The sequence below is a fragment of the Spinacia oleracea genome, chromosome 2 (genome assembly GCF_020520425.1).
Source record: "Spinacia oleracea cultivar Varoflay chromosome 2, BTI_SOV_V1, whole genome shotgun sequence".
Lineage (NCBI taxonomy): Eukaryota > Viridiplantae > Streptophyta > Magnoliopsida > Caryophyllales > Amaranthaceae > Spinacia > Spinacia oleracea.
The window spans coordinates 89,171,187-89,187,213 of NC_079488.1; the positions used below are offsets into that span (position 1 = coordinate 89,171,187).

At 36.4% G+C, this 16,027-nt stretch overlaps 1 protein-coding gene across 1 annotated transcript; it reads right to left on the minus strand.

The window, feature by feature from the left end:
• Positions 1–652: 652 nt before the first annotated feature.
• LOC130467993 (uncharacterized) lies at positions 653–10,218 on the minus strand. The gene is made up of 2 exons (XM_056837257.1): positions 9,836–10,218; positions 653–1,600 (listed from the first exon to the last, which is right to left on the minus strand). Exons 1-2 carry the CDS (start codon positions 10,188–10,190, stop codon positions 903–905), a joined length of 1,053 nt encoding a protein of 350 aa, XP_056693235.1. The 5' UTR covers positions 10,191–10,218; the 3' UTR covers positions 653–902.
• Between the last annotated feature and the right edge of the window lie 5,809 nt (positions 10,219–16,027).

A 16,027-nucleotide genomic window follows, 5' to 3' on the forward strand; every position in this document is an offset into this window, starting at 1 on the left:
CGAAGAGAGTTTAACAAAGTACTTTTGCAAAATTAGTTGATGTCATGAGAACTCCCCAAAGCGTGAAAAAATCTCCATCGGGTTCTTACATGAATTATCAGTAGCTTTGAAGAAAATCATCGCATCGTCAGCAAAAACAAGTGTGTTATAGAAGGGGCTCGAAGAGAGATCTTTATTCCCTGTATTTGTGCAATGTTTTCAGCCATTGAGAGCATTCTGGATAAGATGTCCATACAAAAAGGAAATAAGTACAGGGGATAGAGAATCACCTTGTTGTAAACCACACTTAGGCTTAAAGGATTCTGAAGCTTTCCCATTAATAAGCGTGATAGTTGAAATACATTGTGAGATCAGATTGATCTATGAAGGAGGAAAGCCACACCAATGTAAGCTGCTTTCTTCCTTAAATATAAAACAATTTTTTGGGTGCTTAAAGTCCTTGACCAAGCTTAGAGCGTAGTTGCTGCTATTCTCACTCAAAGAATGCTACACCAATATCCGAAAATAGGTTTAGTGCCCGGGGAAGGCAGTTGAAAGCTAACACTATTCCGCACCCACATCACTAAACATAAAAATTAGGTGATCTACATGTTTGACACCCCAGGATTGACCACAAGCTTGTGTAGTTTGTATGTATGTATGAAATCTGGGATAGGAAAAATAATACATATTCTTCCTTGATAAACAAATCAAATTATACACTAAGCAATGTATTAGCCTACTATTTTACTACAAAATTGCCTATTAAAAAAAAGCTACAAATGTCAACATATACAACCATAATATAGCCAGAGGGATCAAGGCTGTAATCTTGAGAAAAATGGCAACAATGGACCTTCAGACTAGGTCAATTAAGCCATAACTCTGTAAAGCCAATATCATAGAAATTTCTTCCACATAAACTATATAATCATCCATGTCAAATGGCGATAACCAGCCCACTTAGCAGCAACACGGATTCCAATGGCTAATGCGACACCCAACAAAGGAAGTGGAACTTTTCCTCTGAAGGAAGTGACTTCAGATACTTCATTTACTTGTTTAAGATTCTTTGAATGGTGATAAATAGCCAATGCTGTAAATGAGATGATTGCCATAATTCTAACCCACGGCTCACCGACAGAGGCCAGTACAGTTGCAATAGGTAATGCAGAACAAACATTGTCCCTTTTCTTCAAAAATCGGGAATAGCTGAAGAGTCCAACAAGCATCAACAAGAAGACTGGTTCAGTGATGAAACCTCTCACTGCTCCATAACCAATGATTCCAGCTGCAGTAAGAAGATATGGTTGACACTTTATTGAGTCTGGAGAAGCTGCTTCTCCAATCGCCAGTACAGTAGAAGCGAGCATAATGATAAAGGTTAATTGTGGTATTGGAGCAGACGTCACTATACTGGAGTAAAAGGAGTGGATGGCATAAACTGTAGACTCAACAAAGAGAACAGTGTACGTGATTGGGTCACCTATAAAATGGAATATAAACGCCAACACAAGTTTTGATAGGTATCCAACAAACTGAAAAATGCCCAATAACAGCTTCCGCCAATTAGAAAGTTCCCACAGGACTGATCTCCATGCATAGATGAGAAATGCCAGCGCTGCAAATATCATAAGCGAAGTCAGCATGAAGCAAATGGCGATAACATTGAAAAAATACCACACTGAAAAACTGAAGTATTGTAAACCCTAGCAAGGCCAGCACAGAGTAAGTAGAAGCAAGCTTCAAGAAGGACAAGAAACATTTGGTTTCAGTAATTAGTAAACAGACTTACAAGTTAGTGAAGTTACAACATATCACCAACCAGTAAAATGCCAGGGGTTGGAACAAGCTGAGCAGAACCATAGAGTTCAGTACAGCTAAAACTAATTCAAGTATAGGACACCATAAATCTTCCAATCATCTTTTATGTCCATATTAGCCGCCACGATACACTAGAAAAAACTTATCCAAAAAAATTCTCTAAAATCAAGGAGGCAACAACAGACATACCAATGTGGCTGTCATCGAATACAGCACCTGTAAAGCTAGTTTTTCCTCCATTAAAATGAGTTCTCATTCCAAAAGATCTCATGCTTTTGAAACTACCATGTGCAATCCAAATACTTTGAGCACTTTTCATGCTCAATATACTGATACACTTTAAAAAAAGGCCCAATACTTCGGCATTTTTGTTTCCAGCACACAACTCACAAACACATTCAGCTAATATCTGCTTCGAGTAGTCCATCTACTTCTCGTAAGCAGCACCAGACAATTTAGACTTAAAGAGTTTTAGTCATTGTGACACTTTTTGGAAATTTACCATATAGTATCACCTGTGGAGGATTCTTTCTTTGCCAACAAGTGATGCAAATCTCTTTGGAAATGTTGGAAGGCCAATAGTATGTCTTTCTTAAACAGAAAAGTGGCAACCAGTCAAATGGTACTTCTAGATGTCAACTGCAGAGGTTCATAAGTACTCGAATAAAAAATTAAAAGGCTTAAGATGGTAAGACCGAGGGATTGGAAAACTCCTTATTCAAAGCAAGATAGAAAACGATTTACAAAACATGGGAGAGACGATGGAAAAAGCTACGAGAGAGGTTTCATTGGCATAAGGGAACCCGTTATACAGTAGCTTTAAGCCGCGGCCCCAATCTTATTTTTATTATGGGTGGGTCCCATTATTGAGACATCCTGGAAGGTAGACAGGTAGTACCATCATTTTAACCAAAGAAAGACTGACCTTAATTTTACCCATGCCATGACTCTTATCTTTCCATGCCTTTTTACGTTCCCATGTAGAGGCAAAAGAAAACTTTTCATACTTCCTTCCACAGAGGGGAAAAAAATCTCGTTTGATACCAAATGCAAGACTCAGTTCACGTGTGAAGCTACTAATCCCTCTTCCTTGTTGGGTGCACTCGTAAAGGAAGTAAAAAAAAAAGTCCCACATTACCTCCCACCATTATGTCCATTTTCTTGGCATACCAATATCTCATTTGAAAGAGGCAGGCATGGAGGTGAAGGGAAAGATAAAGAGGGATGACTCCATAACTTGGAAGTTTACATGCAAACTCCTCCTAAACATCTCCTTCCCACTTTTTTTCTTTTGTGTGTGTGTGTGTGTGTGTGTTGGGGGTGGGGGGGGGGGGGGGGGGGGGAGGGATAATGCCATAATGGAAAGCAGGTAAGTGGATTTATTTCTAAGTTCTAAACCAAACTAGCCTGATTCTATCAATTTCCAAATTAATACACCAGATTGAAAGCCCTTGTTCCACCCCAAATAAACTTCAAAAACAAGGAAAAACAATCTTAATTCCACCACCCGTCTTCACCCTCCCCTTACTGGGCTTACTCACGTCCATTTAACATTTGACTTGTTTTTTAGTCATTTTATGCTGCAATCACCAAAAAGGTGGACTACCAAGAAAAATTCCGAAAAACTATCTATTTTTGTTATTAGTTTCATCACCCTTTCCTAAATTAACCGACCTAAAGCAATAAGATATGATATTCTTCCCAAACACCCCAGTTACCAGAACTGCTAACAAGCAAACAAGTAATTTTGGATCAGATCCAAACATTGTGGATCATGGTAGCAAGAGTAAATACGGTGAATTTAAAAGTTAAACAGGTCAATAACATCATGTGAAGGGATGCCTGCCTACCAGGTGAACAATTTAGTGAAATTTTATGGAAAATGCTACCCTCAAGTGACAGGCAACACTATTGTCCGGCTTACATAGGGAAATTGATCCACAATCACTTTGGATGTAAAAAATCACACTCCAACCAAGACCTTTCCACTTTCTAACAATTGACGAATATCTTAAATCTCAACCTCTTAAAACAAGCCATCTTCTGACCTCTTTAAAACAACCCATCCTCTGACCCTTTGTGTCCATCCAAGTCTTCTTTTAACACTACAACAGGAGACAAGTGCTCATTCCCATGCAGAGTGCACCATAATTCATTCCAATTCTCAGTTATAGAAATAATTACATCCAGAATATCACGACGCACATCAATGTAAATGATTTTTATTTTTTCTTTCGGAGTATATATCATAAAGACACCAGAGAAATCATTCATGGACTGGAAAACAATTTTTTCTGGCTATCATTATCAGTACTGGAGTATGATTGAGTAACCAGGCTCACTTAACAGGACATCAGTATCCTTTCTGTAGGATTTGGATGCATGGGGATTTTCATCCTATTAGAGCCTGATCAAAGCATACATTATCTTGCAAGACACATACTTTCAACAGCCATTTTCTAAGTCTTGTTCTACCAATAATGATAGCCTGATAGGCATAGGCACAAGTTCAGCAAGACCATGGAGTTCAATACATCTAAACTAATTCAGGTATGTGGCAACAAACAGTCTTCCTATCATCTTTTACGTCCATATTAGCAACCACGATACACTAAAAAAAAGTCATCCACATGTTCCCTAAAAACTCAAGGAGACAACAACAGACGCATCAATGTCAGGCTATCATGAAACGACATACCAAATAAAGTAAAACTAGTCGTTCCCCTCCATCAATATTAACTTCTCATTCAGGTGACCCCATGTTTTTGAAACTACCATGTGAAATCCAAATACTTTGAGCCCTTTTCATGCTAAATATTCCCGGCGCGCTAAATAAAAAAGATAACACAATCTACTTTAGGCAGCTTTGTATTCAGCAGACATAACTAGGGATGGCAATGGGTTCAAGACCCGACCTAGATTCGGTTAGGCCCAACCCATTTTTAAGGGTCTGTGTCCAAAAAATTAGACCTAGTGGATCTGGATCCGGATCTAAGATTTTCAAACCTAGATCCGACCCATGGACCCAAAAAATATTAGCTTTTTAATATATTTTAATCTTTGTTTTTCTAAACTTTTTTGAGTTTTTATGATACTAAGCTATTTAAAATTTGTTTGACGCGTCATCTAAGTTGTAGTAAATTAGTAATACAAACTTTGAATTTTTATCGTAATACAATGCTGGTGTGCCTTTTTTTTTCCTAAACGATAATACGAAGTAACAAATTTTCTGTATGCAGTAGTTTTATTAAAGAACATCATTGGTACATACAAAAAATGGGCTAATAACATATATAGGATGAGAAAAATGAGCGATAATCTTTTTTGGAAAACAAATACACCTAGACCCATTTAGGACCCAACCCTTGACCCGCTAGACCCAATGGATCTAGGTCTGAACTTTTTAGACCCAATGGATCAGGATTGAATCTACATCCAATTACAAAAAGCGGGTCTGGGCCTTGCCAGATCCGTTCCAGATCCGACCCATTGTCATCTCTATACATAAGAGCATGTACATTGGGGCTCTTGGAAAGGCTCTCCAAGTAGCTCTCCAACAAGAACCATCACTTGGCCCACATTGGGGTTCTTAAGTGGCTCTTGATTAGCTCTTCATGGAGAGCTACTTCAAGATAACTCTTGGCCTAGACACCTCCAAGAATTGATTCTTGTTGACAAGTGGAGAGTCACTTTGTTTGTGAAAGACAATTAATTATGAAGTTGAATAAATAAACAATATAATATGGGACCATTAAATAGTAAATAAGAGATTGTAGAGTTCTTTTGAAGAAGCCTCCAATGTTGGGTGTTTTTTGGAAAGGATTATTGAGAGTATCTTGTAGAGAGATTGTGGTAGAGGGAGATTGGAGAGCTAGTTGTAGAGCTCTCACCAATGTACATGCTCTAACTCACACACATCTACGTAATCTGCTTTGAGTAGCCCAACTAGTTATCGTAAACAACACCTCACACTCCAGACATGAGAGATAAAGTCATCGTGACACTTTTAGCAAATTTACCTTCTAATATAACTTGTGGAAAGTTCCAGCTTTATCACGAAGTGATGCCAAATCTCTTAGGAAAGGCTGAAAGACATATAGAATGTGCTTTCATAAACATGAAAGTGCAAGCCCTAGAATGGAGAGCTACTTCAAGATAGCTCTTGGCCAAGACACCTCCAAGAATTGATTTTTGTTGATAAGTGGAGAGTCACTTTGTTTGTGAAAAACAATTAATTATGAGGTTGAATAAATAAACAATATAATATGGGACCATCAAATAGTAAATAAGAGATTGTAGAGCTCTTTTGAAGAAGCCTCAAATGTTGGGTGTTTTTTGGAAAGGGTTATTGAGAGTATCTTGTAGAGAGATTGTGGTAGAGGGAGAGTGGAGAGCTACCTGGAGAGCTCTCACCAATGTACATGCTCTAACTCACACACACATCTACGTAATCTGCTTTGAGAAGCCCAACTAGTTATCGTAAATAACACCTCACACTCCAGACATGAGAGTTAAAGTCATCGTGGCACTTTTAGCAAATTTACCTTCTAATATAATTTGTGGAAAGTTCCAACTTTATCACGAAGTGATGCCAAATCTCCTAGGAAAGGCTGAAAGACATATAGAATGTGCTTTCATAAACAGAAAAGTGCAAGCCCTAGCATGGTACTTCTAGATGTCAATTGCAGAGGTTCACAAGTTCTTGGATAGAAAATCAAAATGCTTAAGACGATAAGACTAAGGGATAGAAAAACTACTTAATGAAGATAAAAGAAAATTTACGGGAGAGAAAATAGGAAAAACTACTTATTCAGGGATTTTTTGTTTTCTTCTCAATTTAGGACTTGCGAAGAAAAATAGCCCCAACAATACCTACCACCAACATGGCCCTTTGACGAACCGTCTAAAATGCGAGGTCGGCTAACATGACCCTTTATACAGAGCCGTCTACGGAACGTGAACTAAGAGAAATAAAATAAATAAAAGAAAAATAAAAGGTTATGTTAAAGAGAGTAGACATCAGGCACGAAAACAGAGGGTACACGAAAACAAGATAAGCCGATTTAAAGAAGAGGCAATTTGAAAGAATAATAAAATGTAAATAGGAAAACGAGAAAAGTTTGAAAAATAAAATAGTAAAAAAGGGATGACTGCTTAACTTGGAAGTTTAAATGCAAACTCTTCTTAAACACCTCCTCCCCAATTTATTTGTTTGATTTTTCTTGGAGGAGATGTTTAAGAAGAATTTGTCCCAATTTGTTTCTTGGGATTTACGTTGCATGTAATTTATTTGTATGATGTAAATCCCGAGAAAATGTCCATGGTCATGCAACTATGTTCAAAGCAACCTCTAAGTATGCATATTTCTTTCAAATATCAATTACCACTTATTACCAGGTAGAGCCATAGAGGTAGTAGTGTAGTAAGAGTGCTAATGAAACTTAATGTAGAACAAGACATATAAGCATTGCCATGGACATTATCAATTTTCTTGGGACTTCCTTTGCAAAAATTAACTGCCATGGACACTGTCGTGGTACTTCCCTTGCAAAATTTCATAAAAAAGTCATCATCCTTACCACCAATTAAAACTGTCTAACAAACAGGCCATATAGCCGTACACACAAGCATAAGCAGATTGGGTGTTCCGCTAGGATCTATCTATAACCCATGTCAAATTATATTAACCTACCTTAAGAGCCCTGTACTGAAATTGGGAATCATTAATCTCCCTACCAAGAACACTAACAAAATTCCCACTTCACTTCTTCACCCAATCTTGATTTCCTTAAATTTGAGAGCAAAGTCAAAACTCATTTATAAGTTCCAACTCAATACACAAGACATCAAACCCCTTGTTTTACCTGAATAAATTTCAAAAGCAGGGGAAAAGGAAATCTTCCTTCCTCCACCCTTCCTTACCTTCCCCTCATCCACACCTATTTTACCTTTTTGCCTCGTATAAATGCAGCAATCACCCAAGAAAGGTGGACTACGAAGAAAATTTCATTAAATTTTTTATTTCCATTATTAATTATCATCACCCTTACCTAAAGCATCCATATTCAACGACCTTAAAAACGTATATCTATTGCTCACCAAAAACTGTCAATTGCCAGGGTGCAAGCAATTCCAGATCAGATCCATACATTGTGGATAACCATCGATCTCTATGGTAGCAAGATCAAATATAGTGAATTTGAATGTTTGTATAATGTCAATAATATCGTATGAAGGGATATCAGCCTACTTTAGTGATAAATTTATGGAAGAACAACCCTCGAGTGGTAAAAAAACAATGCCTAAGGTCCTGCATCCATGGGGATAAGAGATGCTCATCCTCATATTCAGTTTTCATATAGTAACATCACATTCCAAAAAAATGCCCTTCCACTTTCAGCCTTTGATAACAAAGGAACATCTTAAATCTCTACCCCTTTAAAACAACCCATCGTCTTTCCTCACCAGTCATCCCCCTCCCCTCCTCCCCAACAAAAAAAAAATCCCATAAAAAAGTTTAACACTTGACAGAAAAAGGAAAGGAGACTCTGAGTAAGGGCGAATATTTCTAAAATAACCTCCCCTGGTTTTCCCTAGTATCAAAAATGATAATAGAGACTAATAGGTGCAGTTGAGGATCTTTCCAGATAACAAGTTATAATTAACTAGGACCCTGCTTCTGAATCCTCGTTGATCAACAGATCAGGAAAATAAATGCTCATACTCTTGTCGACTTTACCATAAACCATACCAACTCTCAATAATAGAAAAAAGAAAAACTACCATCGAGAATATCACTCACAATAATGTAAATAAGAAATTTCCCTTTGAAGTATATACAATAAAGACACCCCAGAGCATTGAAGGACATGAGTACAATTGCTTCAGCTAACACTACCAGTGATGCAATATTATTGAGTACAGAGTAGCCAAGCTCACTTCACATGAAATCAGTATCCAGTAAATAACCCTTTTGTAGGTTTTGAATATCGTACGTTCTTATTAGAGCCTGATCAAATGGGAAATTATCATGAAATATATTTTTAACAGGCATTTCATAAATCTTGTTGATGCACGCTATTTTCCTACAGGTTGTTTAAGTCCATGTTTGACCAATAAACACACTCAAACATCCAACAAATATATTTGAACATCCAACAAAATTGTAGTTGTTCCCATAAGAATAGTACACTAGCACATACTCCTTCCGTGTATAAGAGACAAAAACAGGCACCAGAATTTTTCAACAAGTTGGATGTAACCTGTATTACATGGACTACACCACAATATGCAATAACGGTGGTTTGGTAGACGGTAATAAATGACGGTGATAGTAATGGTATTCGATGTACTTTTGCAAGATAATCCCAAGAAATAATCTATGGTCACACAACTCTATCCCCAATCATTTAGCATCCCCCAAGTTGGCCAAGTATGCATATGCCTTTCAAATTTCTACCACCATTCCTTACTACTGGAACTATTTTATGTAGAAAAACACAAATTAGAGCTGGAAAAACATTACCATGGACATCATCAATTGATTGTCGTACTCTAGAGCTAGAGGAAGCAGTACGATGGACATTGTCAATTGTCATCAGAACTCCCTTGCAAAATTTCATAGTCTCAATGTTCTTACCACCAATTAAAACCGCTTAATAAACAATCCACAAGGAAATTGGGTATTCGGCTAAGAGCTATCTATAACCCATGTCAAATTATATAGAATATCTAAAACCAACACTAACCCACCTCAAAACCCTTGCTACTGAATTTCTTCTTGTTCCAACATTGAGAATCATTAACCTCCTCCATCAAAACCAACACATTTCCCAATTTACTCCTTTCCTTCAATATTAATTTCCATAAAATTTTGAGTGAACTGAACAAAAAAATATAAAAAACAAGCGGAATCATGATGAACTGAAAATCCATTTAAAACATTCAAATAAAGGGGCACAACATCAACAAAATAAAAAAATAAAAACCACTAAAGATAAAGCTAAACGGAGAGAGAGAGAAAGAGAGAGACCTACAAACCAAGGCCAACGAAGAGGGGGAGAAGGAGCATCCTTAGTCAAGTGCCTAAACCTATCAGGCATTGTACTCTTCCCCCTCAATTCTTCCAATTTTTCTTCCTCACTCATCTTTATCTCTCCTCCACTGTTCTCAGCTTTCACACGAAATCCCAATTTGGCCCCAGAAATGCAGAACCCAAATCGTTGGGTAAACAAAGAATCTGGTGCAGAAGAGTTGAATTGAAGGGCTGTTTGATTAGTGCTCCTGCACCCATGGCGGAAAAATGCGGCAGGGGTTGTGATTTTAGGAGTTCGGTGACTGCAGTTTCGCCATGAAAGCGGAGAACAGGTGCTGCTCAACAAAGACATGGTTCAAACCCGAGAGGGTGATGCTCAACAAATTTTTTTTTTTAATAGGATTTTTTTTTTTGGATAAAATCACCTTTTGAAGTTGCCACTTTTGAAATAACCACCTTATAAGTTTTTTTTTTAAATAACCACCTTAAACTTTCTCCGTTAAGAAAATCACCACCTAATGTTAACTTCCGTCAGAACTTTCGTTTGTGGGTCCCACATCCAACGAACATCTTATGTTTTTCCTCCCTTTCCCTCCATTTTCACTCGATACTCTCTCTCTTTTCATATTCCCAACCATTTCTTCCTCTTCATTATCTCTCTTTCACCCTCCTCCCTCATTGCTTCTCTGTACTTTTCACCTCTAATTACACAATTTGAATCTATCTCCTCTAATTAATTGCAACCAAACAACAACTTAGTCAATAAAGTATTAAAGTTGTGGGGTGGGCAAACGGCTGAATGTGACAAGTTGGAACAATTAAAAAAACAGAGGAAGTATCTCTACTCTGAAAACATATGCAAAATAATTGGATTGATGTAAATTTGAAGTAGGGTAGTGAAATTGAGCGACTGAGATTTTCTTAGAGTTGACATTCGCAAGGTCAACCTCGCAGCAAGCAATGGGGAACATACCGGAAGTGATTAGTATCATACCAAAGTATATATGGAGTATTTTTACTTCTCTTCATCTATTACTTCTATAATTCTATCTACAACTCTACGAGTAGTATTAGCTGCAAGCCTGCCTCTTAACTAAAAGTATAGAACTTGTTGTTCTTGAGGCCACGTTATGCGGTCCTTTTGAAGCGCAGGGTAATGCTAATGGCAATTATATGCGTGGGAGCTAGCTGTGGCATCCAAACCATAGCGCATTGTCGATAAAATTTTATCCCACTCAAACAAACAACTATCAAATTATCATTACTTATGGACTCAACTCTCCAAGGATCATCAAATAAGATATGTTCATTTGAGTAGGGTTAGAAGGATTTGCTGATGATTCTGAATCTCACATGGACTCACTGGTAAATATGTCATTTTTATAGGACGGTGATTACCAATTCTTTCTCACATAAATCAGCTTAAAGCTCTCAATACATAGGTGATTACCAATTACGTTTTTGTTAGCCACATAAACCTACAAATCTTGCTGTATTTATATGCAAATTGCTGGTCAAAATCCAAATTATATGGTAGGCTTCATGAATAACTGAGAAAACACACAGGAGCTCCGCAATAATAATTATTACGTGGCCCATCAACCTGTGGCAATCAATTGAGTTTAAATCCCCAATTTGAAAAACCCTCAAATCTACAACTGAAGAACCCTAATTTCAATTAAGCATAAATTACATGTTTAACTACGCGCACCATGCTGATAAATAGAGGGAAAATGCCGAAAATTGTTTCTTGATAAAATATATTTGAAAAAATGCAAGAGATATTGAGTGAATTTGCGGATTTTGAAGAATTTTTTTTGACCAAGGTGCGTTAATGGAGGAAGAGATTATAAAGAGGAAGAAGGAAGGAAAAGAAGAGGAAAAACATAAGATGGCCGTTGGATGTGGGACCCACAAACAGAAGTTATGACGGAAGTTAACATTAGGTGGTGATTTCCTTAACGGAGAAAGTTTAAGGTGGTTATTTAAAAAAAAAAAAACTTATAAGGTGGTTATTTCAAAAGTGGCAACTTTTAAAGGTGGTTTTATCCAAAAAATCCTTTTTAATACGAAGTATAATTTTTAACTATGCCCGAGAAATAAAATTTTTTAGCACCCGATTCACTCATAGGGCTAATCTGGATTTGGGGTGAGCTCTGAATGGTTAGGTTTCATTCCCCTCCCAATAGTTGTTGTAGGGGATCGAACATGGGTTCTCCCTACCAAGTTCAGCCCCAATCATCACTAAATCCACAAACAATTTGTATGCTCAAGAAATCATGAATACTTTAACCGGCTTTTGATTCGCAAACTGGTACGGGGTTGAAATAATGAATGATATTAAGGTGTTACTCCGTATGAGTTTGGAACTTGATTTTTAATATGGTTGGTTCGATTTTGGGGACGTGTTTTTGCTTTTTGTTTGATACGGTATGAGGCTATACCCATCCACCCCTAGGTTTTAAACCCATATCTTGTGTGTTTGAGGTATGAGTTTAAAATTCTTAAAATTTTCAACCAAAAACATGGTATGGGTTTAAACCATTCTAAACCCATATCTCATCCTAAAATCCGGGAACCAAACACCCCCTAACATAGTTGAGTTTACGATATTTGGGGTTTTGGCCAATTGCACGCGCTAGTTTTATACTTCCCCCCGTCCCCCGTCCCCCGTCCCAAATGTTCTTTACGTTTGATATTCTGCACGCATTTAACAATTAATTAATGTGCATTAAGTTTCCTCTTTTTTTTTATTTAAACAAAGCAAATTACGTTTATTTATAACGTTTCCACTTTTATTAAAAATATGACATTGAAAAAATGAAAAATATTTAATGTCATAATGGAAAAGTGTGAGAGATTTAAATCCATTTTAATTTTGGATATTAAGTTACTAGTCTTATATGCACGTGATGCGTGCAAGTATTTAAAAACTAAATATTATATTAATTATAGTACATTTAATCACCTAAAAAATAATAATAATGTTCATATACAACAAAATTTGACTTCCCTAGTAAAATACGAAAATGAACTTGCAGTCTAGCATTAAAATATACTCGGTAATTTGAGACAAAATCACAATGATAACATTCACAACCTTTAAGAAGAAGAAAATACAAATACAAACCACGAAACTCAATTCACAAAGAGTAAATCAAACCTTTAATTTGCCATCGGCAAACCCTAACAGAAAAAAAAAATCCTAGTAAAATGAACTTGCTCAACAGCTCATATTGAGCTCATATTGATCTCTGTGGGCACAGGAGTTCGAGGGAAAACAGCTGCTTCATTCTTTCTCAAGACAAAAGTTCTTGTTGATGCTGCAAATCCATAATAATTAAATTATCAACACCTAATAAAAAAAATCCTAATACTGATCAAAACAGAAAAAAAACAGTAAATTTACTTAGGATATTGCAAACAAATCAAAACAACAATATGCATTTAAATCAAATGCAAGAAAAGTCTTGGGAAATTCCACCATATCAGATGTTTAAACAGGAGTAAAATATAAAATAAATTCAATCCAATGAAACCACCCACAAACTATGTTTGATTAATAAGAGGTCAGAGGGGGGAATAAAAAACAAAATAAATGCACAGGCTATAGTATTGGCTTTAGTAGCAAGGTTGAAATTAAGAAAGACATAAAGCCTAAACTTCAGGTATCATTTGTAATCTGAGCTTCCAAGTCACCAAATTAATCATCTTTTGACCCTAGCACATTATCTAAGAGTGCTAGTAGCCAAATTTGAGTAACAGATAATTAATCATCAACAACATCAGAATCAAAAAATCACCATGAAAGTTCCTGTTTATATCAATGGCAACATAAGCGCTAGTCACCAAATTTTAGTATCAGATACTGGCTTGGTTTGAAATAATTTACCATTTGTATCAAAACTGTAATTTAGACACATCAAATCAAATTTTATTGAAATACAAAAGAGAATACAACATATGTTCGAGTCACGCTCCAAGTCCAAATAGGGATTATAAAAACCCTAAGTGAAGCAAAGAAGTATAACTGAAGATTTGAGATTGTTACAACTGAAGAGAGAACTGACGATTTGAGATAACTTAATACAGAAAGAATAAAAGCATCATGAAGAAATAAATTGGAAAAACTCATCTCAATCCTCAAAATAACAGTTAATGACCTAGACTAATTGGACCATTGAATCATTAACTGTTTGACAAATAAACTCAATGATACCCAGTCATCCTAGTCTTTAATTGAATTAATGGACCATGTCAATAACCCCTTTATGTTTAAGACTCGATGGATCATGTGATGACAAAATAACAATATTAGTTGACAAATAAACTCAATGACAAAGGCAGACTCACCAGTCATCAGGAGCTGCTCTGACTGCCTGATCAAAATAACTTTCAGCTCTTAAACTTTCTGAGTTTGCCAGGTCAAATCTGCATAGAGGGATAAAACATTTCAATCCCCGGGATTTGCAAGTATTGCTCTTCCACAATACTCTTCTGCTTTTGCATAATCGCCTTTTACCTGTTTCCAATCGCAATTTCACACATCATAAATCAGAAACACAACTAACCATAAGTAAAGCAGAAAATTTTGGTATATTACAAACACGATCAAAATCTCGAATTAGACACAGTAATAAACAGGCTATTAGAAAGGATCTCTATGATTTTACTACTCAACCCACCAAATTATCACATTTCTGAGACGGTCTCACAATAACTTAAAAGCAGTAATAGATCGACTATTAAATCGGATCTTCATGATTTTTCTCGGCCCACCAAATTACCACATTTCTGGAAAATGTAGGCAATAGTTGATATAAAAAAAGATACGGAGTAGTTAAAACTCAAAAAAAAGATGGGAAAACTGTACAAAATATGCTCTTTACTAATGGCTGCCCTCTTTCTTGCTTCTGCATCTGTTCAGTTTAATGACTCGGGTATTACTATTACCACTTGTACGTTATCAGCTTAAACACAATCATTTCGATGAAAAAGTATTAAAATTTTTCATGAATTTTTAGAATGCATGAAAGCCAACATTAAGAAAAAAAATATAGGGCTTTACTTTCTCCTAATGTTTTACTTGGTTAAACAACACCATGTCTATGCCATGTGAGAAAGCTCGAGCGAACAATCTAATGCATTATGCTAATTGATATTGAGTATTGATTTCGAAGTTGTAGTTATGACGAATAATCAACATTATCAAATAAAAAATACGGGATTAAAAACACAAACACAAACACAAAAGAAAATAAAGGGTGACACACAATTATCACCGACTTTCAAAAATCCAAAATATGCCTCCGAATTTCCTCAACTTTACCCCATCCACAATTCAAAGGCTCAATTCACCCAAAAAAAAAAACAATTCAAAGGCTTAGATAAACCCCAGAAATTCGAGGATCGTAAGCTGCCTTTACAAAATTCTCACGTAACTGAGGCATAGACAATGTTTGTGAAAACCGAGTTTTCAACTGACCAGAAACCTGAACTCCAAATAACATACACAAAAATCATAAGAGATAAATAATTAAAGTAATTAGTAAATTACCCTTTTTTCCTTGCCGAAATCCTTAGAAACATTGGGAATTGATGCATTGATGATTGAATCGGACACCATGATTGAAGATAAACCTTAAATTTGATTGAAACTCGTGCTCGTAGCTCGATCGGAGGTGACGAGTGTGGTTTAAAAACCCTAATATTCCAGAAACATCTCGATTGAAATTAAAAACCCTAATATTCCAGAAACACCCAAAAATTGAAAAATAAACCAAAAGCAAAAATTAAACGCAATTAAACGCAAAAATTAAATTGAATGATTTACCTAAGAGAGAGGGATGTAGCGTGATTCTGAACTCCATTTCTTCCCCATTTCTTCCCCATATAATAGGGATAATTTTCCGATATTTGGAACCCACCATTCACCAATTAGATCTCGATTTTTTATTTTTTTACGGATTTTTTCGAGCATGTTGATGTTGCAGGAGATGAATAAGATCGAAGGAGAGGATCTGATGGGGGAGAGAGAAGAAAACGAACGGGAGGGAGTAGAGAGAAGAAAACTGGAGGGAGAGCAAAGGGTTTGTGTTGCAGGGAGGGAGGTGAGAGAAGAATACGGGAGGGGAGAGCGAAGGCCGAAGGGTTTGTGTTGCAGTTGAGTGCGAAGGGTATATTAGACTT